Below are 19,485 nucleotides of genomic sequence, written 5' to 3'. Positions count from 1 at the left end.
ATGAAGCAAATGATGAAAATCTGAAATATTAACCATTCATTAAAATGAACAGAATGAAAACTTTCAAATACAAAAGCTGTAATTAAATATATTCATACATCAATCAGCACAATTTGGTATAACTGATGTATTGTCACAATTTTTTCCCCCAAGTCTTGAATAATTTTAATTCTACAATTAACTGAATAGGCTACATTGTTCCCTAAATTTTGCAGATTAATTTCTTTCTAACAAACCTGTCTTCTCTGAAGATAATAAAATGTATTTCAGACTTGTTATTTTCTGATAGACGTACATAGTAAATTTACTAATACCTACAGGATTGATGAGGTTTCTGTGGCTATCACACTCCACAGAATTGAAGAAAAATCAAAGGTTATCTCCTTGGTAATTACACTCCCCAAGAATTACCACCTATTTGAGATTATTGTAGTAGGTTGTTTAATATGGAAACCTGATTAACCTGATGAATATGCTAAGCACCAGTATCCCACATTCAAATAATACTAGGGATCTCAAAATTGCTAATTCACACTAAGTACCAAATAGCCTCTGTGAACTATTGAAGCAATCAAAACCAGAAAATAAACACATCTGAATGAAGCATTAGCTATACTTTTCTCATTTAAAATTGAAATGAAACTAGGAGCATATTATGTAGCATACCACTGTTTCTGTTACCATGGCATTTACAATACCAGACAAACAGCTATGTTATTATAAAATATCTTTTTGAAATAGTGTTTTTTTTAAACATAACTTTGTGACAATACTCTGCTGTAAACCTTTCACAAGAAATAGAAAGATATTTCTGTAATTTACTATTCAGGATTCAGAGATTGCTATTAAATAACATTTATGATACTGATGCACATGCTTTTTAGTTTCATGCAGAAAGTGAGTCTATATATAACTGTTTTAGACAGTAAGTAGTAATTACAACTGTTTTCTACATACAGAGAAACAAGAAGGCTTTCCTGTGTAACATGTGCTCTCAGCCCAATTAGGCGGCACACAAAAAACATGTGTACATAAAACCGATAAATACTGCATAAGCTATACAGAAAATGCTTCTCCATCTAGAGCTCATTCATAGTTACCCTCACAGCATCTCATTTCAGTGCAATACAAACAACACTATAGTCTGCCAAGCTTCCACATCATTCCTATGAAAGCATCAAAGGTGAAGAGTTCCAGATCGATTCCCAAGTATAGATTTGGTGCTGACTTTGCTGAAAGGCAAAGAAGAGATGAGAAGGACATTACCTGACTGGACTCTGTTCCAGCAACACTAAGATCTTGAATGGATCTGCGCCTCTGCTGTCCGTTTCCTGCTGGGAAAAAAACAAAACAAAAACAAAAACAAACCAGTGAAATATACTCAGAACTAAATAAGAAGGGTGCGACTGTTGCAGAGGAGCTTGGAATTTGTACAAATCCACAGAGACAAAGTCAGAGAGGGGGAGAGAGAGACAGCTGCAGAATTTTAACTCAAAACATGCTGGCCTGTCAACAAAAAGTATACCCTAATACAATAACCACTCCTACCACATGAATAGCTGCTGCACTCTACTCCACCATCTTCTGTCACATGTATTTGGTCAGGCTTAGTACTTGGGGCAGGAGCTGATGACGACATCTATTTCAAGTGCGTTACGTTATGGGGATTTCTAAAAGCTAAACCGCGAAGATAACAGGCTGCCAGCTTTAACCTGTTGCTCTTTGGCTTGCTCAAGGAACACAGCAAGGACTTCTGCCTGTATGCTGCTCCCCTCAAGAAAACTAAAGTGAAAGCGCTTCCTTCTGGTCTCCTGTCTCCTTCAGAGGAATAAAACTACGTCCTATTCTCATGCTCTGAGAAGTGTGAAAAGGGGACCGTTCAGCTAAATCACATCTCACCATCAACCTATGAAGCACAATGCTGTAATCTTTTCCTCTTCTCCTTCCACCTGTTCGCAATTATCCACCAGTGACAGCTACATAAAACAGTTTAAATTTTAGCACTGACACGCAATCAAAGGCATTTTCAGGAAACAAAATCTCCTTAAATATAAAAGGAGATTATGCAACAGAATCTCCCCAGCTACTTTGATTTTTATTACAGTGATTGTTTATATTATCTCTTGAGAGCAGGTCAGCTGTCCAAAAGGAAACACCAAAATGTCCTGAGTAACAGCTGACAATGCTCAAAATTCTTGCTCTTAGCTCTGCATTACGTAACTCTGCTACTGGAGGGGAGCATCTGAAACACGTACTGCAGCCGTGGCAGCCCCTCGCCCAGCGGCCCTGCACTCGGCTACCAACACAGCTCACTCAAAGCCCTGCAAAAGGCATCACATTGCTGACCTTTTAGATACTTCTCATTCAGCATCATTCCCACGACTCCAAGCCTATCCCAACACGTGTTTTGAATTGCAACAGTTACTACAAAAATGTAAGAGTATTTAATATTGATTGATATATTTAATAAGCCTTTAAGTTTTTAAATATACGTACTATTACACTTAGGAACACACTAACACAAAACAGCAATACAAAATTTTTAGTGTCACTTTATCAGTTTGTCATGACGTTTTAAAATTTATAGAAAGTACTATAAGAAACAAGCATATAAGAAAATCAAGCAGGATTCTAGAACAGGAATATACTTTTCACTCTGACTACAAATGGATTTGGATTGCAACTGTTCTGTGGTCCTGATCTTTTGCTTCTGAAATTCAGGGAAAGTATATACTTACCTAAGCAACAATGGCTAAGTTGTGTTAAATTCTTTGATACTAGGGATCTTGTGAATGACAAATCTATGTCAAAATGTCTGAACTTGTTCATTTGCAGTGAACTTTTTCACTACATAATCATTTAACAAGCAAGATTATACATTTAATAGAATTCTGTGCTGTGGATACTTCATCTGGCTGCCACAGCTCATCTCAATATTCAAGATATGTGTGATCCACCCACGACTGATACAAAATTATGTGCACATTTCATTCAACAACATTGTTATAAAATTAGCTCAGCTGAAATAGGCTTGCAAAAATATCTGAAATTCTCATTTCAGATTAGCAACATTTGTGAATTTAAAGAACCCAGCACATGTGTTGCTGAAATATTAGAACATGGCTGCCAAAATGTTAAAATAATCAGGGTGAGGTGCAAGAAAGAAAAGAAAATGCCTTGCAGGAAGTGAAGGGGTGGGGGGGGAAGGAAAGAGGGGCCAAAACTACTGTGTTGTAAAAAATGAACACCTTTAAATGAAATATCTTCAAGTTAGTAGCATGAGGGAAGAGCAAGCTCTACTAGGCAATGCCATTTTAATTAGTGTAACTACTGCAGACATCTGGCAAATAGCTTCGACAAGGCAGAAACAGACTATAAATCAACAAATACTTATTGCTCCAGATTCAAGACAAAGTTCAATTGAAAAATATACTATACAACACAACAGAAAATAGTTATTTGAAAAGATCACAGCTACTTCTTTATGCTTTCCTCTCCCAGTTTTGATCTTGTTCTTACCTCTATGTCCATTTAAAAATCATTTTTTCTCATTATAAAACTAAGAGATTTGTATATGGACAGAAGTTAATCCACAGTAACTTGATGCACAGTGTCAAGCTTTTGGTGGTTTACAGGATTTTAAGATTAAAAAGCGAATGTCACAAAAATACTTCATGGCCTCAGAAAAACCCATTTCACATAGTGTTGTTTATTTTCTAAAATTAAATTCTAAAGGAACAGGAAACTTCCATCATGTCCTGCCCCACATACTACAGGCAAAAATAAATTCTACAACTTATTAAAGCTTTTGATCACCACCCCCACCCGGCCGCCAAATATCCAGACCAGCTATGACCTCTTCTCCCTGCCCTTTAGCAGATACTTGCGTCTCCTTTTACACTTTCTTATTTACTCACAGTCCTCTCTTTGCTTTACACACCTACAAGGCTCAAGGCTCTATCACAGTGCAGGGTGATCAGTGACTGTAACAATGGTACAAGACATTTTGAAGAAGTTAAAACATTGATCTGAATTCCAGAAGAATGAAGTGATCTGGGAAGACAAGGGTGGGATTTCTGGCATATACTGATTTTAAAAGTACATAGAAAAACTACAGACCTACAGCATCCATAATTCCTATCCACCTTCTAAAGACCCTCTACAAAATGTGTGTATCTTGAGTAATCATTTATGCAGTGTCAATGCTATAAAAATCGTAACGCTGTGGCACAGTTTCAGATGACAAAAGTACAAAGCCAAATGTACACATGCTAAATGCACGAGATGTCTAACATTGCCAGTGAAGAGAAGGCTGTACTTGTAGGTATATTTGCTAGATGCTGCTTGAATGGTTTCTATCAAAAAAGTACAAAAACCTAGAATTCATATTTCTTTTGTTTCTTTAAACATAAAGATACTTAAACCTTTTGTACTTACTAGGATTTTTAAAATATATATATGCATATAAAAATAAAGTTGGTGCTTATAACCTGTATTATACATACTGTAAATTAAAAAAAAAAAGAATTAGCCTAGTCACTAGGCTATCTGGTTGCAGGATACCACGACTGCAAACTCATTTGCTAAATTGTTACACAAAGGAGGAATTATTTGATCCATTTTTCTGTTTCTAATTTTTGTAAGCTAGTAACACAAAATAACATCTTAAATGAACATATAGTTCTAGTCACCTTTACTGTACTTATTTAGAAAGAAGAGCAAATATATTCTAAAAACTTCCCCGCCTGCCAATATTTTACCTTTAATTGATAAAAACATGTGTTTTACGACCTTGGTAGCATAATCAGTTCATGGACGAAATGCAGTTGAGGCAACACATTACGAAAACCCCCAATGATAGCAGATGTAGTACTCATACTTCCAAAATAGCCCTGCCCAAAGCAGCTGACTCACGGTAACATGCCTGCCTGGTGCCTCCCCTCTTCGGGCAGCAGCTGCTCTACCATGTGCTCAGCACAACTCCAGGCAGCAGCACAGACCGGCACTTGTGCGGCTCCAAGGACAGGGACGAGCTGCTCGCCCTATCGAGGGACGTGACCAGGGAAGTTCGGAGGAGCCAGGTCTGTGGCAGAAGTAGTATGGAACATAACTGGGTGGGATTGAGATGGTGGTGACAGTTTGGGGGTCTTGGAAGTTTAGGGGTCTAGACAGTGGAAAGTGTGTTTAGACGCCCAAACTGAGACCCTTGTGCTGAGAGAGGAAAGAAGTGAGAAATACACAGATGAGTATAATTAATTTACTGGGCAGATGATCACATTCTGGCATGTAATGATTAATCTCATTTTTTTTTCTGGCTTTGGGATTATTACTGGAAAGCCGTTCTGCCAACCAGAAAACTTCAAATACAAAGCCCGGATTCATTTGCAGACAATTTACCTATTTTTTTCTGTAGTGCCAATACTGTCTTTTAGCTTAAGTAGTTCTCTCTTCCTAGTTTTTAGCTGCAGATTCATCTATAGAAAATAATTATTCATTCTCAGCTTTCATTTTGTGGGCTAAAAAAAGCCATGGTTTCAGATTTGTTTTTATACTCTCTATACCGCTCTTACCCTAGTAACTCTTCTTCATATTATTTCAGTGCATGTATGTTTCTTTTATATGGCTGACCAGAACAGTATGTTGAATTCCTGATTCAAACTCAACAAGGGCAGTAATAGTGTCAGTGCTTCTTTATCTTTCCTGGAAATGAACCTTAAGATTTCACAGTTTTTCACAACTACATTAGATTCGTGGCTCATACTACCTGAGATTCATCTGCATGCATGTGCTAGGGTCCCATGTCATCTTATTAATAGAAATTGTTGTTAGCACATGACCCTGGATTTTACCCTATTTCTATTCAGTCGCAGCAAAATTCTCCCTATGTGATACTCTAATCCTCTTCTTAATGAACAGTTGTTTCTGATAAAGCTTTAACAGGTAATTTTATTATCAATCACTTGACTTAAATACCTTAGGAGTAAATTTTGAGAAAATTCATTAATATGCTTGCTCCAACCCTACACCTTTTTTCATTCCTACAGGTTTCTATTCCTTTCATATGTATTCCAAATTATCTTGGAATTCCCATCCTGTCAAGTTCAATTAAAATAGACCAGGTGAAGAATGTTTAATGACTGCCTCTGCCTAACTAAGAAACCAATAGACTGGTACAATCTATTTTGTGAAAACAACATGGTATTTTATTTCACTGACTTCTTCATTATTGCCTAAAAGTTTCAAGGTTTCTTGGAAGCCTCAGTGTTATGGGCAGACAATGTACACAGACAAGAGGCACTCATTAGCTTCCAGAGCTTATTTACTAGGCTCTCATCATGAGTTAACACTGAACCTGGACAGATGTCTTCACTTTCACTTTCCTTGCTTTTTCAGGATTTCATTTATGTCACTGCAGGCCAGGACTGCTTGAAAGTTACAGTGGAAAGCTACTCTAGTAAACTTTTTTGCCCATCTGTTAGCCTCAATGCCAAAGATGTTTTCTTTTCATGAGTGCTCTTGATCTTTGGAATCTACTTTTTCATATTTGGTATTTTTAATGTAACCTCAATAAAGTTATTTGAAAGTTTTGTACAAAATTATCTTTTGCATTCAACTTTATAATACCAAACAATATCAAGATTTACAAGGAAACTTCCTCAGATGACACAATTTAGAACAGGAGTGCCACAGTTTTTAGCTGATTTCTAGGTATTATCACTTGCACTTCCTGCCCCTGACATATAATTTTGAAGTGACTTGCATACTGTTAATGGTATGCCTATCACAGTTCGGGAATGATTATTTTTAGGCTTTGAGAAGTATGAAATGAAAGAAAGAAAAATGACATGCTACTAACTATAAATAGACTGGGGATATATGAGAATTATTCATTAAAGTCCCAAATGATATTATCATCCATGGTGCCTGATCATATTAATTTTTTTCCTATCAGAAGCCTCTCCTAGTAATTTTAGTTTGCATTAACTTAAACACAACAGCAATACCTCATGCACACACATTTTAGCTCTGGAAAAATGTAGTCAAATATAAGAATTACACAGACTAAGCATTAATGTTTTAATCACAAATATCATGTGGATTTGAAATTCTGTATGTAATTTATCTTAGTTTTTTGTTCTACTATTATCTGATTAAAAATGGGAGCCCAAACACAACAAAGATCAGGGCAAAACAATTATCTAGACAGGAACTTTTCAACGTAGGTCCATTTTCACCAAATGAGGTACTGCAATACAAGACAGCATATATAGTTTTGCTCTATAAGAAGATTCTGAACATCAAGATCATAAAGGAAAAGGTCCTTTAGCAGAAGAAGTAAATTTGAATTAGAAGATTGAATCATTTACTGATAAAAGTAAGTGTGTAATAAAATATGATGCTCCTCTTTACAGAAGCATTATGAAAAATTTAGTGGGATAATTTCTGGGCCTGCCCTAAAGCAACTGGAGCAAGAAGTATTTTAGCAGTCTGATCATTATTCCGGCATCTTAACCAACTGACCCGTTCACCTGGTCTGCGATACCTGGTATGATGATCTCAGGGACATCCAGAATGTTGCCAAATGAAGCAGTTTTACGATGGCCTCGTTTAGGCTTGGAATAGGCTGAAAAAATACACATATACAATACACATGCAAAACACTAAAATGGCAAGAGCAAAATTATTAAATTCCTAATACTGCATTGTTCATATACTTGGTTAAACTAGAGTTCATGCAAAAATGTGTCATGCAGAATAAACTGCATTGCCTTCCACTCATGCTTACACATAGTAAAGCAACTGTTAAAAAGCAAAAAATGCAGAACTAGGCATCATTACAACACGGTGTAATTAGTTATAGTTAGCAACACAAAAGTCAAACACAGAAAGCAGCATGGCAACACAGAAGGGAAAACCAAATGTAATTATCCAAACAGAGAAAAAATTAAATTATTTCAGTTCACCTGTACATTCAGAAAAAAATCTTGACTGCCTGAACTTAACTAAGATTTTCTCTTTAGTGTTGTGTACAAACTATTTTATAAAATGTCTAATAGTTATGTACTTCTGGTTCTTTAAATCACCTCCTTTCAAAGCAAATTTCATCTATTTCTGAAAAAATGCTTCCTTTTATTATATTTGACAATCATGCCTGCTCGTTACTCTTTTGTCTTACTAGTGAAGATTTTTTGTTTTGGAAACTGGATATCACTACCAGCTTTTTCATTTTTGAATCATGTTCAAGAAACATTATACACTTTGAAATAAAATCTTATTTTACTACTTCTGTAGTTTAAGATAAATAGGTCCTATTTAGAGATAAATCTGAATACGTCTCCCAAAGGTAGAACACTGTAGCATACTCATCTCAGTAAGTAATGGTGATGTGCATTACATGATTTACTCTTATATTTAATCTAGAGGAAGATGGAACAAGAATAAATAATTTTCAACCTGATTTAACAACAGCCCAATTCTCACCCAGCCATGCAATTTTTTTTCAGGTTCACAGCATATTATTTCTGTCACACAGTTAACAAGATTAAAAAAGGAAACCAAAACCAATATAGTGCTGTTTCATCTCTTTTTGAAAAAGTTACGGTCAGATGTGCTTGACCTCATTTCTCATAGTCCACTACTGCATGAAGTGATTTCTTTAAAAAATACCTGAAGAACCCCAAACTGAAAATAGTATGCTAAGTATGTACTTTTATTTCAAGAAAAAGAAACCTAACAGTCATAACAACAACAAAAAAAAACAAACCAAAAACCCCTTTGATTATTCTGAATAGTAATTATTATTTCAAAGAAATGTACTTAAAGAAGACAAACTAGGAAAATTAAAAGCTTGTACAAAGGAGGGCCAGGTTATCTCTCCTAATGTCAAAAAATTACATTACGAATGTCAGTGACCAAAGTGAGTCCTGACAAATTTTAAAATAAAACCAGCATAGTGTTATTACCAGGTAAGTACACAGCTGCCTTCTGTGTTAAGAAACCTTTAGAGATATTCAGGGTGAGATGTGCTACACAATCATCCAGTCAAAGACTGACAATACAAAAGACAGATTTTGGAATAAGGCTTTAAAATAAAAACATGAAAGTAAAAAGAATTTAGGGCAAGATAAATATTATTTCAGTACCTCAGTATTTAGTAAAACAAGATCCTGGAGTAATCATAACACAATGAAGAACAAAAATGAAATAGCCATGGTGCACAAGAAAGCCAGAATTTTGATGTGTAATTCCTTATTAATTGCAGCTACTCGACTACCCTAATTTTCAGATTGGTAGACAGATACTCAAACAGCTAAATAACCCTGAACTAACCAAAGTAGTTTTGTTTGACTATTTAAATCTGTGGTTATATACCATAACACAAAAAACTTTCACATATGAAACTCAAAATCTGAAGTTTACGTAGATTAACAAACAGTATCTTTGATGAAGAAAAGAGACAAGGAAGTGTTTGCCAAGTGTACACATTTTTATTAATTCACTATTTTGGGATGAATCAAGATTGCTTTCACCATAAAATCAGGTATTTATACTTACAGATAAACTCTAATTCTCTCAAAGATTTAAGGTTTAGAACTGAGAGTTTATATCTGAAGGAAACCTGGCAAAACACCTGTAGCTTCTCTTTTAACAATGGACAATGCTCTCTTAACCTGGTGAATAAAACCTAATTACGTTTCTTGTTATGAAATCTGTCAAAGTGGATTTTCAAACTTATTTGGGAACATGCTGAACTTTAAACCTACCTCTTCTTTACAAAAATATTATAGACACCCCCGAAGAAAATGTTATATAAATAATTATGCTAGCAGAGATGGAATAACACTATTTCAGATAAAAAGGAGAAAGTTGTGCATTTGGAATAGGACTGATATTTAGAAATCTCATAATGCATTTTTTAGAAAGGTAAAAATCTAATTCAACAAAATCTCTAAAAGCTTTAAAATACTCAATTAAAATACTCAGTCTTGCTGAGTGTACAACCATAAACATAAAGGCATTTCTCCCCCACAATTAATAAAGGACAATCAAGACTACATGAATAACTTAAGTATTTTCATATGGTTACTGTTTTTAACTTCCTGTAAAACTATACATTTTCCTCCCTATTTCTTTCCAATTCCTTGGTCTACTTCCCAAATATCATTAAATTTTACCTGTGATGGAAGCTATTCTTGCTTCTATTTCAGACATGTCAGCACTCATCCTTTTTGCTTCTCCGGAAACAAGGGCTGACGGTGGTCGGGCACGAACATCTGACAAGCTCTCAACACTGCTCCCACGAGATGGGGGCAAACTCAAACGGCCAGGATCACCCTGTCAGTGATCCAAACAGTCAAATTTTGTAAAAAGAAAATTCTGCAGAAGCCCGTCCATAATATGCACCAGTATGTCTCTATAATGTGCATTTTAAAAGCGACAAGATTTAAAATTTATAGCACGATAAATGGCAATAATTTAACTTTTACTGGTATATACGAATGAAATATCTGCAGCTTTGAAAATAATCTAACTTTACACAGATAAAAAAATCAGTAGAATTAGGCCAATATGGTCATAAGACAATCTTTTTATTTTTGCATTCTACTTGAAATAAACCAAGGTATTTTCAAAATTCACCTAAATGTATAATCCTTTCACGTCATACTAATATTTTGGTTATAAATTAAGGCAGCAATTTTCAAACATATTTTTCTAATCGAATAAATCCCTTTAAATAAAATAAACAATTTAACATTTCACTGGAGATCTTATTAGAGCCTTCCAGCTTACCTTTTTGGAATCATACAACGTTTTTCCATCCCTTTTCATATTCTTCTCCTATTACTAACTGGATCAAATTTTGCACTGTTTTGAATGACGACACTCATGTTTCAGAGCAGATACAACACTTATGTCTACCCATGTCCATTTTGTTACTATAGTACAAAATTGCACATGTTGGCTTACCGGCTGCTTGGCTGTATTTTTGATTTGCTGTGCCAATTTTGACTCTAAACGTTTAATAGTGTCATTGGTAGAAGCTCCTTGGAAGTCACTTGGTTCCATGTTAGCGTCACTCTTGTTACTCGTGTTTGTAGAAGTGATGTCCATGAATGAACCTAGAAACCAGTAACAAGGAAAAGCATTTGAGAATGTGCACTAAAAATACTGAAGTGCATCTCTTCACAGGACAGCTCTCAGGAGTCTAATTTGCCTTTAAAGCAACACTTTTGAAAACCTTTAATGAAAGACAAGTTTCAAGACTGATACAGATCAATTAGTATAAGAAGCAAGAGGAGTGAAAAAAGAGTATGTAACTAAATACTGTGATAACATTCTGAAGTCAAGCTTTATCTCTCTTTGAAATTGTTACGAGTAGGTATTATATTAACAACACAACAAGAAGCAACGTCATTCACAATTAATGACAAAGACCATCATTAACCACAGAAGAGCACAAATACCTGAAAAGTATCAGCCAATACATATTCACAGTCTGAAGTGATAAATTATGTCTTAAAATCATACGCTGAGAGGTAAACTAGTAATCAGTGAAATGCTACAGCTGCAAAGATTTTGTTAATATAAAGGTCACTAAGCTGCAAAGTAGCCAGTAAAGCTTTATCCAAAAAACCAGCAATTTCTTTGGAGATAGAAAATAATCCGACCAAGCAGAGGAAGCTGAAGACATGTAAGAATAAAAACTACTGAAGTGGAAAAAAATGCAGTCTAAACAATTAGGTGACTAAATGATCTTTTTTTTTTATTATTAAAAGGATTTCTCTGAGGGCGAGACTACCTGAAAGTCTAGCCCACATTTTGTTCCATCCACATTTCTAGTGATCTTTCTTGCACTTATTTTAAATTACTGTATTTACTGCATCTTAACATAAAACAAATGCAAGTTTAAATTGTGGAGACTGCAACTTAAAGCAGGCACAGCTTTCAAGAATAGTGAGGAATTTTAAATAGACAACTCCTAAACATTACATATAAGTGAAAGGGTGTCAATTACTAGCAACGTTCATGAGGAAAAAATGGAGACATTAAAGCTGGGCATTTGGAGACAGCTTATAATAAAAGCTTTTTCTTCATTACAGGTACACTTCAGCAGAACCATCTGAGAACACTAAATATGATGTGGTATGAGGTATTAACAAAATAAACAGGGTCTGCTGATGCTTAAGATTTTGGAAATCTTTTCCATTTTGAGTTCAAAATCAATATAAGAATGTGCTTTATAATCTATCTGCATCATTTCATGTTGCTGTTCTTTTTCTCTAACTTATACAAATGTACCTGTGCTAGTGGCAGAGTTGCTTTGGCCTTCATCTGAATACTGGCAAGGATACTGCAGAGGTTCATCAGCTCCTGGAAAGTACTGTGAAAAAACAGTAATTATTTGATAAAAAAGTAACTAAAAATTGTTTTTAAATTATTTAAATACTACCTCATAATTTATAAGTGTAAATTATATATTACATTTATAATAATTTATTTATAAGATAAATGAATGCAATTATTTTTAGTAATACATTAAATACACCTATGATTATTTGTTTATTTTCTCAAATCCATTATGAGTTATTATACCCCTCCAAAGAGGGCATATATAATTATATATATGAAAGACAAATTATTTCCCTTCTCTACTGCGATAGTTTGATAATTTTTGTCAAAAGGAGAGAGGCAAAAGAAAACATGCAAGCCCACCTTTGGAGTGGGATGAAAGGCACACCTTTTGTAAATAAATTTCCCATCTTAATAGTTTAAGAAATTATTAAAATACTTAAAATAAATTTTTATACCCGCATCAAGTGTGTCATTATTTTAACAATTTCCTCCATGGATGGTCGTTGTGAGGGATCCTTGGACCAACAACGGGTCATTAAACTCTCAATTGGCTTAGGTAAATTTTTGATCAGTGGTGGCCGAGTACCTGTAATTGAAAAACACCCTTAAATTTTTTAAACAGACTATAAAACAACTGAGAGTTTCTGATCTCTCTCCAGTATTTTGCTAAATAAAGAAAGGAAAACACAGAGTTAATTGTAATCTGAAGGAACTGGTCTGTACTTAATTTTCTCTCTAACAAACAAAAATTGACCAAAGAAGTTCCTCTGCACTACATAGCAGCAGTAGGAAAAAAAAAAAAATCAAACTTTTCCTTCAGTACAGGTTTGAATCCATTCACTGACTGACCAAATACAGCATATTAAAATGGCTAAAGAAATGTTACTTCTTTCTGAAGACTAAAGTTCTAGGCCAAACTAGGAAGCAAGTAATAACAGTCTTTGGCTCCTAATGCTGTATCCACAAAAAAAAAAAAAAAAAGAAAAAACCCAAAAGACTCAAAGTATTTTTGAAAGCCGATTTTGCTCCTAAGAATGTCCTGAAAAATTATTAGGCACTGGAACTACCAATTTTTGTGACTTTTTCATGGCCTATACTCATTTTTAGTAACATTTTACTTTAACTATTGTGTAACTATACAGCTGTTTTTTGCTTCAACTTCCTCCTCTTATTACCATTTCAATGGGAACAATTAATGGACAACCAGTTGTGTTTGATATATGAGACACACTGACAGTTTGCAGAGAAAACAGTAAGTATTTAAGACTATAACAAACAGAAAAAGTACTACATGAACTAAGAATGCCACAATAGTTTTAAGTGAGATGAAGTACACTAACACTTCCTTATTAAGAAGAAGGAAAAAGAAAATGGAAAAAGATAAAAAAGGTAAAATTTTAAAGCAAAAGTAGGTACAGATAGGGAATTTTCAAGTATACTCCCACACCTTACTGAGGCTTCTTGGTTTACTATTAGATTAACACACTTAGTTTTACAGTTAATGCTTTTATGCAAGGCACTTATCACTCCTAATCTCAATGTCCAGTGTCCTTGAAAAACTGGAGAATCTCTTTCTTCATTCAAAAATGCCATTTGCAAACATCTCTCTTTGTGCATTTCTATGACTATAATATTCATTGATTCTATCATTGTCTGCCCCACTCTCTTCTTTGAATAGGATATGCCTGTGCTCACCTTAAGCTTCTACAATTTACTACTGAAGCAACGACACTCAGGCAGAGTACCAGCCTTCATTTCTTGTTTGTTAATTTTTTCTTCCAAAAAGTTTGCGCTTGCTTGGATGTTGTCCATCACAAATGGCAGAAACTCTTTGCAGACATTCATGGAACTACTTCACTATCATTACTTTAGTACTCAAAAACTCTTGTTTTGCCATGGTACCCAAAAACACAGCAGTAAAAAGTTACAACTCTAGCATGAAGATACTACAGGCTACTCTACTACCCTGACCAACGTTACACCACTGCTTTAAAGAAAGCAGTCCATTTGACACAACCACTGTGCCCTGTTCATAGTCTAAGTCCCTGAAGATCTGTTTTGTATATAGCACAGTAGGGTGCTGTTCCATGAGTGCAGGTACCTAGGCATAAAGGTAAAACCATTCAAACAGCAGAATAAAAAAAACAACCCCCAAAACACCACAGATGAAAAACAAAGTAACATTTTTAAAGCCTAATGGTCCCAGACGAGGTTTCATAGCTTCTAACATTTCTAAACACAGGTTAAGTTACTTAAAGTTACACATTTCTTGTAGATGTCCAATTAAAAAAAAAAAAAAAGACAATGTAGCTAATAAAATCATCATTCAACCAGGTAAGACGTTTTTCTCAGATCACGTCTAAAATGGAGTGTTGTAGTAATGAGGACGTTGCTCTTTATCCTTCTTTGCTCATACACCACTTGAATGTAGCAAGCACTGTAGCAGCAGCCAAGTAATTCAAACCCCACACTGACACAAAAGTGGTAGCGTCTAACTGTTTAGCCTTTGTGACAAAAATGCATACTTAATGAAGCATAAAATGGAAACACTAGTAATTTAAACCTGTACAGTTAAGAGTGTTTAGCAAATTCATAAGTCATATACACAGCTTCAAGTGCAATAAAGTATCTTCAACTCACCATTGTGAACTGCCCACATTATTCGGAAAGCTGGACCACCAATCTCATCGAAAGGTTTCCTACGGGTGATTACCTCCCAGAGAATAATACCCCAACTGAAAACGTCACATTTTTCACTGTAATTGCTACCTGGAAGAAAGCCATCAATATAATTTGACTCTTTTCTATGTAATACATTAAAAAGAAATACAGTTTGAGCAGATCATAGAATCAGGTTGGAAAAGAGCTCCAAGATCATTGAACCCAAATTTTCACTGAACACCACGATGTCAACTAAACCACAGCATTAAGTGCCATGCTGAGTCATTTCTTTAATGCTTCCAGGGATGGTGCCTCCACCACTCCCCTGGGCAGCTTGCTCCAATAAATACATAGCTTTACATACTTACTTTCACTCCACATTTATTTTGCTGAGAAAAACCAGTTTTCTAAAGCTGGCTGATTCATGCTAACTTAAGCCTGAAATCACTTGACAGTATGACTGTTAAGAATGCCCCTCTCTGGGAATCAATCCTTGGAGTCATCTTGAAATGATAAAACACATCAGTTTCCTTATATAATATAAACCACAATTCATTAGGTTTAAAAAATCTCTTGTATTCAGGGTTTAATTGATTATGTTTCTTTCCTCTAAATATTCTTCAATTCACTTCTTCCAACCTTAGTCACAATATGCCAGCCAATAACATCTGTCATATCCATTACTCTTTATTAATTACAGGTCTTCAGAAGAATTACTAAGTTACCATATGAACAAATCAGGAGAGTCCTCAATTCCTCACCATCTTACTTCCTCCTGTTCCTGGTTTATTATTCTTATTCTTTTTGTAATGTCATTACTTAACTAAAATTCTTTGACTGTAAGTTCAGTATTTCTAAGACTCCTAAGGTGCTGAAGACAGGTAGACGACATAGAATAATAAATAAAAATGTTCAGAGGCTACAAAGAAAGAATGCTTTGTAACCATAACACATGCAAACACTAATAAGAAATGTGAATGGCTAATGACATGAGAATAAATGTGCAAATATAAATTATAGGAGATTTGTTCATCTATCTTCAAACAAGGATTAAAATTGGCATATAGTGGCCAAGAGATTTTTTGTTTATATCTAATTAGAAGGCATTATTCAGACAAATCATTTCAGTAACAGTGGAATTAAAGAAGTCTAGTTTCATGTGAATACCCAGCATATAGCACCAGTTGCAATAGGCTCCACTACCCGTGAGCCAACTTCCTCTGCCCCCATACCACTGACAAGCTGCGAAGCAAACAGCCTGTTCTCTGACCAGTTCTTGCAGTCCAGCCAGTGTGCAAGACAAACAAGAAACAGGCTGCAGCATGAACCACAAGCCCTCTTTAAGTGAAGGCATTAATTTGGACTTTAAAAAACTCTCTAAGAATGTGGATCTCTGAAAATCTTTTCACCTGTACCAAAGTAGCTGAATGTAGCTAATGAGTTCAAAAGGCACAAAGAAGAAAAACAAAGTCAGCTTTATCAGTTGGCTTATTTTCAAAGGTGCTGGGGAAGAAAAGTCATGTTAAGCAATGGCAGATCACTAAGGGAAGCAAAAGAGTCTCTATGCAGTCACAGCACTTCTGTAACACACAGCCTATGAAACTAAAGGAGTGCTGTTCACCTGTTTGAGCAGTGAAATCCTATTTTGTGGCTGAGAAGTCTTGGACTAATTCTGAAAAGCGAGACTCCAAAAGAAGTGAGTGAGTATTCTGCATTGTTTCCTTATGTGAGAGACTAAGATTGCACAGACAATAATTCCTCAATATATCCAATTATCCCACAGCAATTTTAAAATACTTTCTTCGAATGGGAGTTCTGATATTAGAATTGCTCTCTTTCACTTCATCCTGATCTATATCATACTATTTTCATTTAGATTGCTTGACCTGTACAAGGCTTTAGGTGCCCTAATGTTTAAAACGGGGGGAAAATCTTAATATTACGGCAACTACTCCACTAAGCACCATCTTCTGCAATAGATACTTCTCATGCCTTTATTGTTCTCATCTGGAAACCTTAGTATTAGAACAGCACCAAATTAATAGTAGCCTTTATTCCATTGTTGAATCCTGATGCAGTAACATAAGCAAAGAAATTTTTAACGATTTTGACATTTGAAGTGGTTATTTTAGTAATTTAATGACTGTTTCAAGAGTAACTTGATATGCTGCATCATAGAAGATGCATCATACTAGATTCTTTCCTTTCCTTGATACTTGTGTTTATATAACGATTTGTCTATTTATCAATAAATGCTTTCAGTTAAAAGTATGTAAAAACAACTGTAAACTAAAGGCTTTTTGCTGCTATCCAACAATACAACTGCAATACAAGATTTCTTTTTTCTGCCTTGCTGGATTCATACACCAGAGGAACTAGGATATGAACTGTAAGTCCCTACTACAATACACTTATTTATATCCATTTTAGATTAAGATTTTTCACCAAAAAAATGTAGCTTTAACACTGATTGTTCAATTGCTTATTTCTAAAAGAAAAAAAATCTCCTATTTATACAATTTAATTTAATAACAAGCAAGTGTTAGGAAAGAAGCAGTCCTGGCTAAAAAATAGAGGAAGTACCTGAATATAAAATGACATAATGGAAAAATTTCAGGCATCAGAGTGAAACAAATAACCCTTGGGTGGGTACTCTAAGCAATACGTGGAAGAAAATGGTACCTTCAGAACAAAAGTTCCGAAGGTGATGTTTGGGAGGAATCCTAAAACTGTATATGGACAGCCTCTGGAACAAGGACAGTAGAAGTAAAGAGGCCACTTGGATCCAGAATCCGGGAAACCACTGCTGCACATATGCACTTACCAAATATATCAAATCAAGGACACCTGCTTCCTAAAGCAGTAGGATGACTTTTCCAGACCATTGCTAAATTGCATTGATAATTAAGGTACTGACTGGTTAAAAGGTGTTTAATCTGCAATTTAATATCTACTGGATTATTTCTCTGATAATCATGCAGCAATTATAGCTATCTAATTATCAAGTGTCATCAGTCTTTCCCAATTACACTCCAAGAAATAGCTTGTTTTCCTACTTAACCAAATTAACTGGTATTAACAAGTTCCTCAGTATGCAGGAAAGAGGAAGTACATTGAATCTTTAGATTACACAAAAAGCAGATGAAGATGGGAGTTACAAGAAAGTGGGGGATCAAAAAAGAAGGTAATTATGTTCAATTTAGAGACACTAACAGGGAAATTCTAAAGTTAAAAGCTGATCAGAGTAGGGAGTGAAAGTAATGACAGTGTATTTAAATGTCACAAGAGTTTGAAATGATTTAAGAATCTTAGAAACAGCAAAATTGTGGGGAAAGAGCCCTCTGGCTGTATTTTACTTACAAAATAAGGAACTGCAGCTGTCTAAAGGTACTCCTTATGTAAATCTCAGCAATGACAAATAAAGGTACACATAATTAAATGTCTAATATTAACATGAGAGAGTTGGTTCAGTGCTGCTCTTCAAACCTCTGCACAATTACTTGACAATATACACTTGTACAGATTTAAAAAATAATGTTAGACTTCTGCCAAATCTCTTTCAGTTTTTACCTCAAACTTTAGTAAACTTTATTTTAAAGACTACATGATGCTCTTACTCTTACATCACATTAACTCACAGTTGCATTCCTAAAAAGGAAATGTAATACTGATACTGAATTTTTATTACCTTCAAAAACTTCAGGTGCCATCCAAGCAGCACTTCCTTTGTTGTTGGTCATGTGTGTTTGAATATCACAGGCTGTACCAAAGTCACAGATTTTTAGAACTGTCCCCCCAGCTACTAAGAGCAAACTGTCAAAGAAAAAAAAAGGGTATTAATATTGTAGAATGAAATAGTCTGATAACAAACCACTGATTTTTTTTATCCCAACAACTATCATTCTAATATAGATGAATATCTTAAGGCTTTGCATCTCAGTGCTTTATTTTATAATCTGGGAAATATGTACGGTCATTTGTGTCTAATGTGAACAGATTACATATTTTAAAGTAATCCAATGTATGTTGTAATTTACTGATATTTCTACATGTTAGATTTTAAATAAATATCTTTAGCCATGGTAAACCACTAAGCGTATATTGAGAAAATTAGTCCTTCAGATGCCAGGGGCTGAAAATGAACAAGTGCTGTAACCATTTTACTAAAAGAAGAACAATCAAGACTCCCACTAATGTCAGTCAATGTATCTATTTATTTAAATGGAAGGACTTGAAGTTACATGTGAACAACTTTCTAAATCAAAACTGGGGAATACAAGAAAGAACTAAAGATTTAAATTGTGGCTTCATGTTATAATTTTACCTGGTAATAACTGCAGGTTACCACCAAAAAGGGATGATTCTGCTGATCCTCAAATATCTCTTTCTATCTAATCTGTGGAGCCAGATCTGAAGCTGTAAAATGAGTTGGATAACAAACTGACTGGGTAGAAAACTATTAAATTTTGT

General features: G+C 34.8%; 1 protein-coding gene across 8 annotated transcripts in view; it reads right to left on the bottom strand.

The window, feature by feature from the left end:
- The window catches only part of MAP3K7 (mitogen-activated protein kinase kinase kinase 7), a 46,763-nt gene that overhangs the window by 13,067 nt on the left and 14,211 nt on the right, over positions 1 to 19,485 (bottom strand). For 3 of the 8 annotated variants that reach the window (XM_039568010.1, XM_039568015.1, XM_039568012.1), the window contains 8 exons: positions 18,704 to 18,828; positions 14,995 to 15,123; positions 12,810 to 12,940; positions 12,301 to 12,382; positions 10,969 to 11,120; positions 10,176 to 10,335; positions 7,544 to 7,624; positions 1,267 to 1,334 (listed from right to left, as the gene is read on the bottom strand). In XM_039568010.1, coding sequence (XP_039423944.1) covers positions 1,267 to 1,334; positions 7,544 to 7,624; positions 10,176 to 10,335; positions 10,969 to 11,120; positions 12,301 to 12,382; positions 12,810 to 12,940; positions 14,995 to 15,123; positions 18,704 to 18,828 — 928 coding nt within the window. The remainder of the gene's footprint in view (positions 1 to 1,266; positions 1,335 to 7,543; positions 7,625 to 10,175; positions 10,336 to 10,968; positions 11,121 to 12,300; positions 12,383 to 12,809; positions 12,941 to 14,994; positions 15,124 to 18,703; positions 18,829 to 19,485) is intronic. The other 5 variants (XM_039568011.1, XM_039568016.1, XM_039568014.1 and 2 more) reach the window with 3 other exon arrangements.

The sequence above is a fragment of the Corvus cornix genome, chromosome 3 (genome assembly GCF_000738735.6).
Source record: "Corvus cornix cornix isolate S_Up_H32 chromosome 3, ASM73873v5, whole genome shotgun sequence".
In the NCBI taxonomy this organism is placed as follows: Eukaryota; Metazoa; Chordata; class Aves; order Passeriformes; family Corvidae; genus Corvus; species Corvus cornix.
This window is presented reverse-complemented; position numbering and strand designations above follow the sequence as displayed.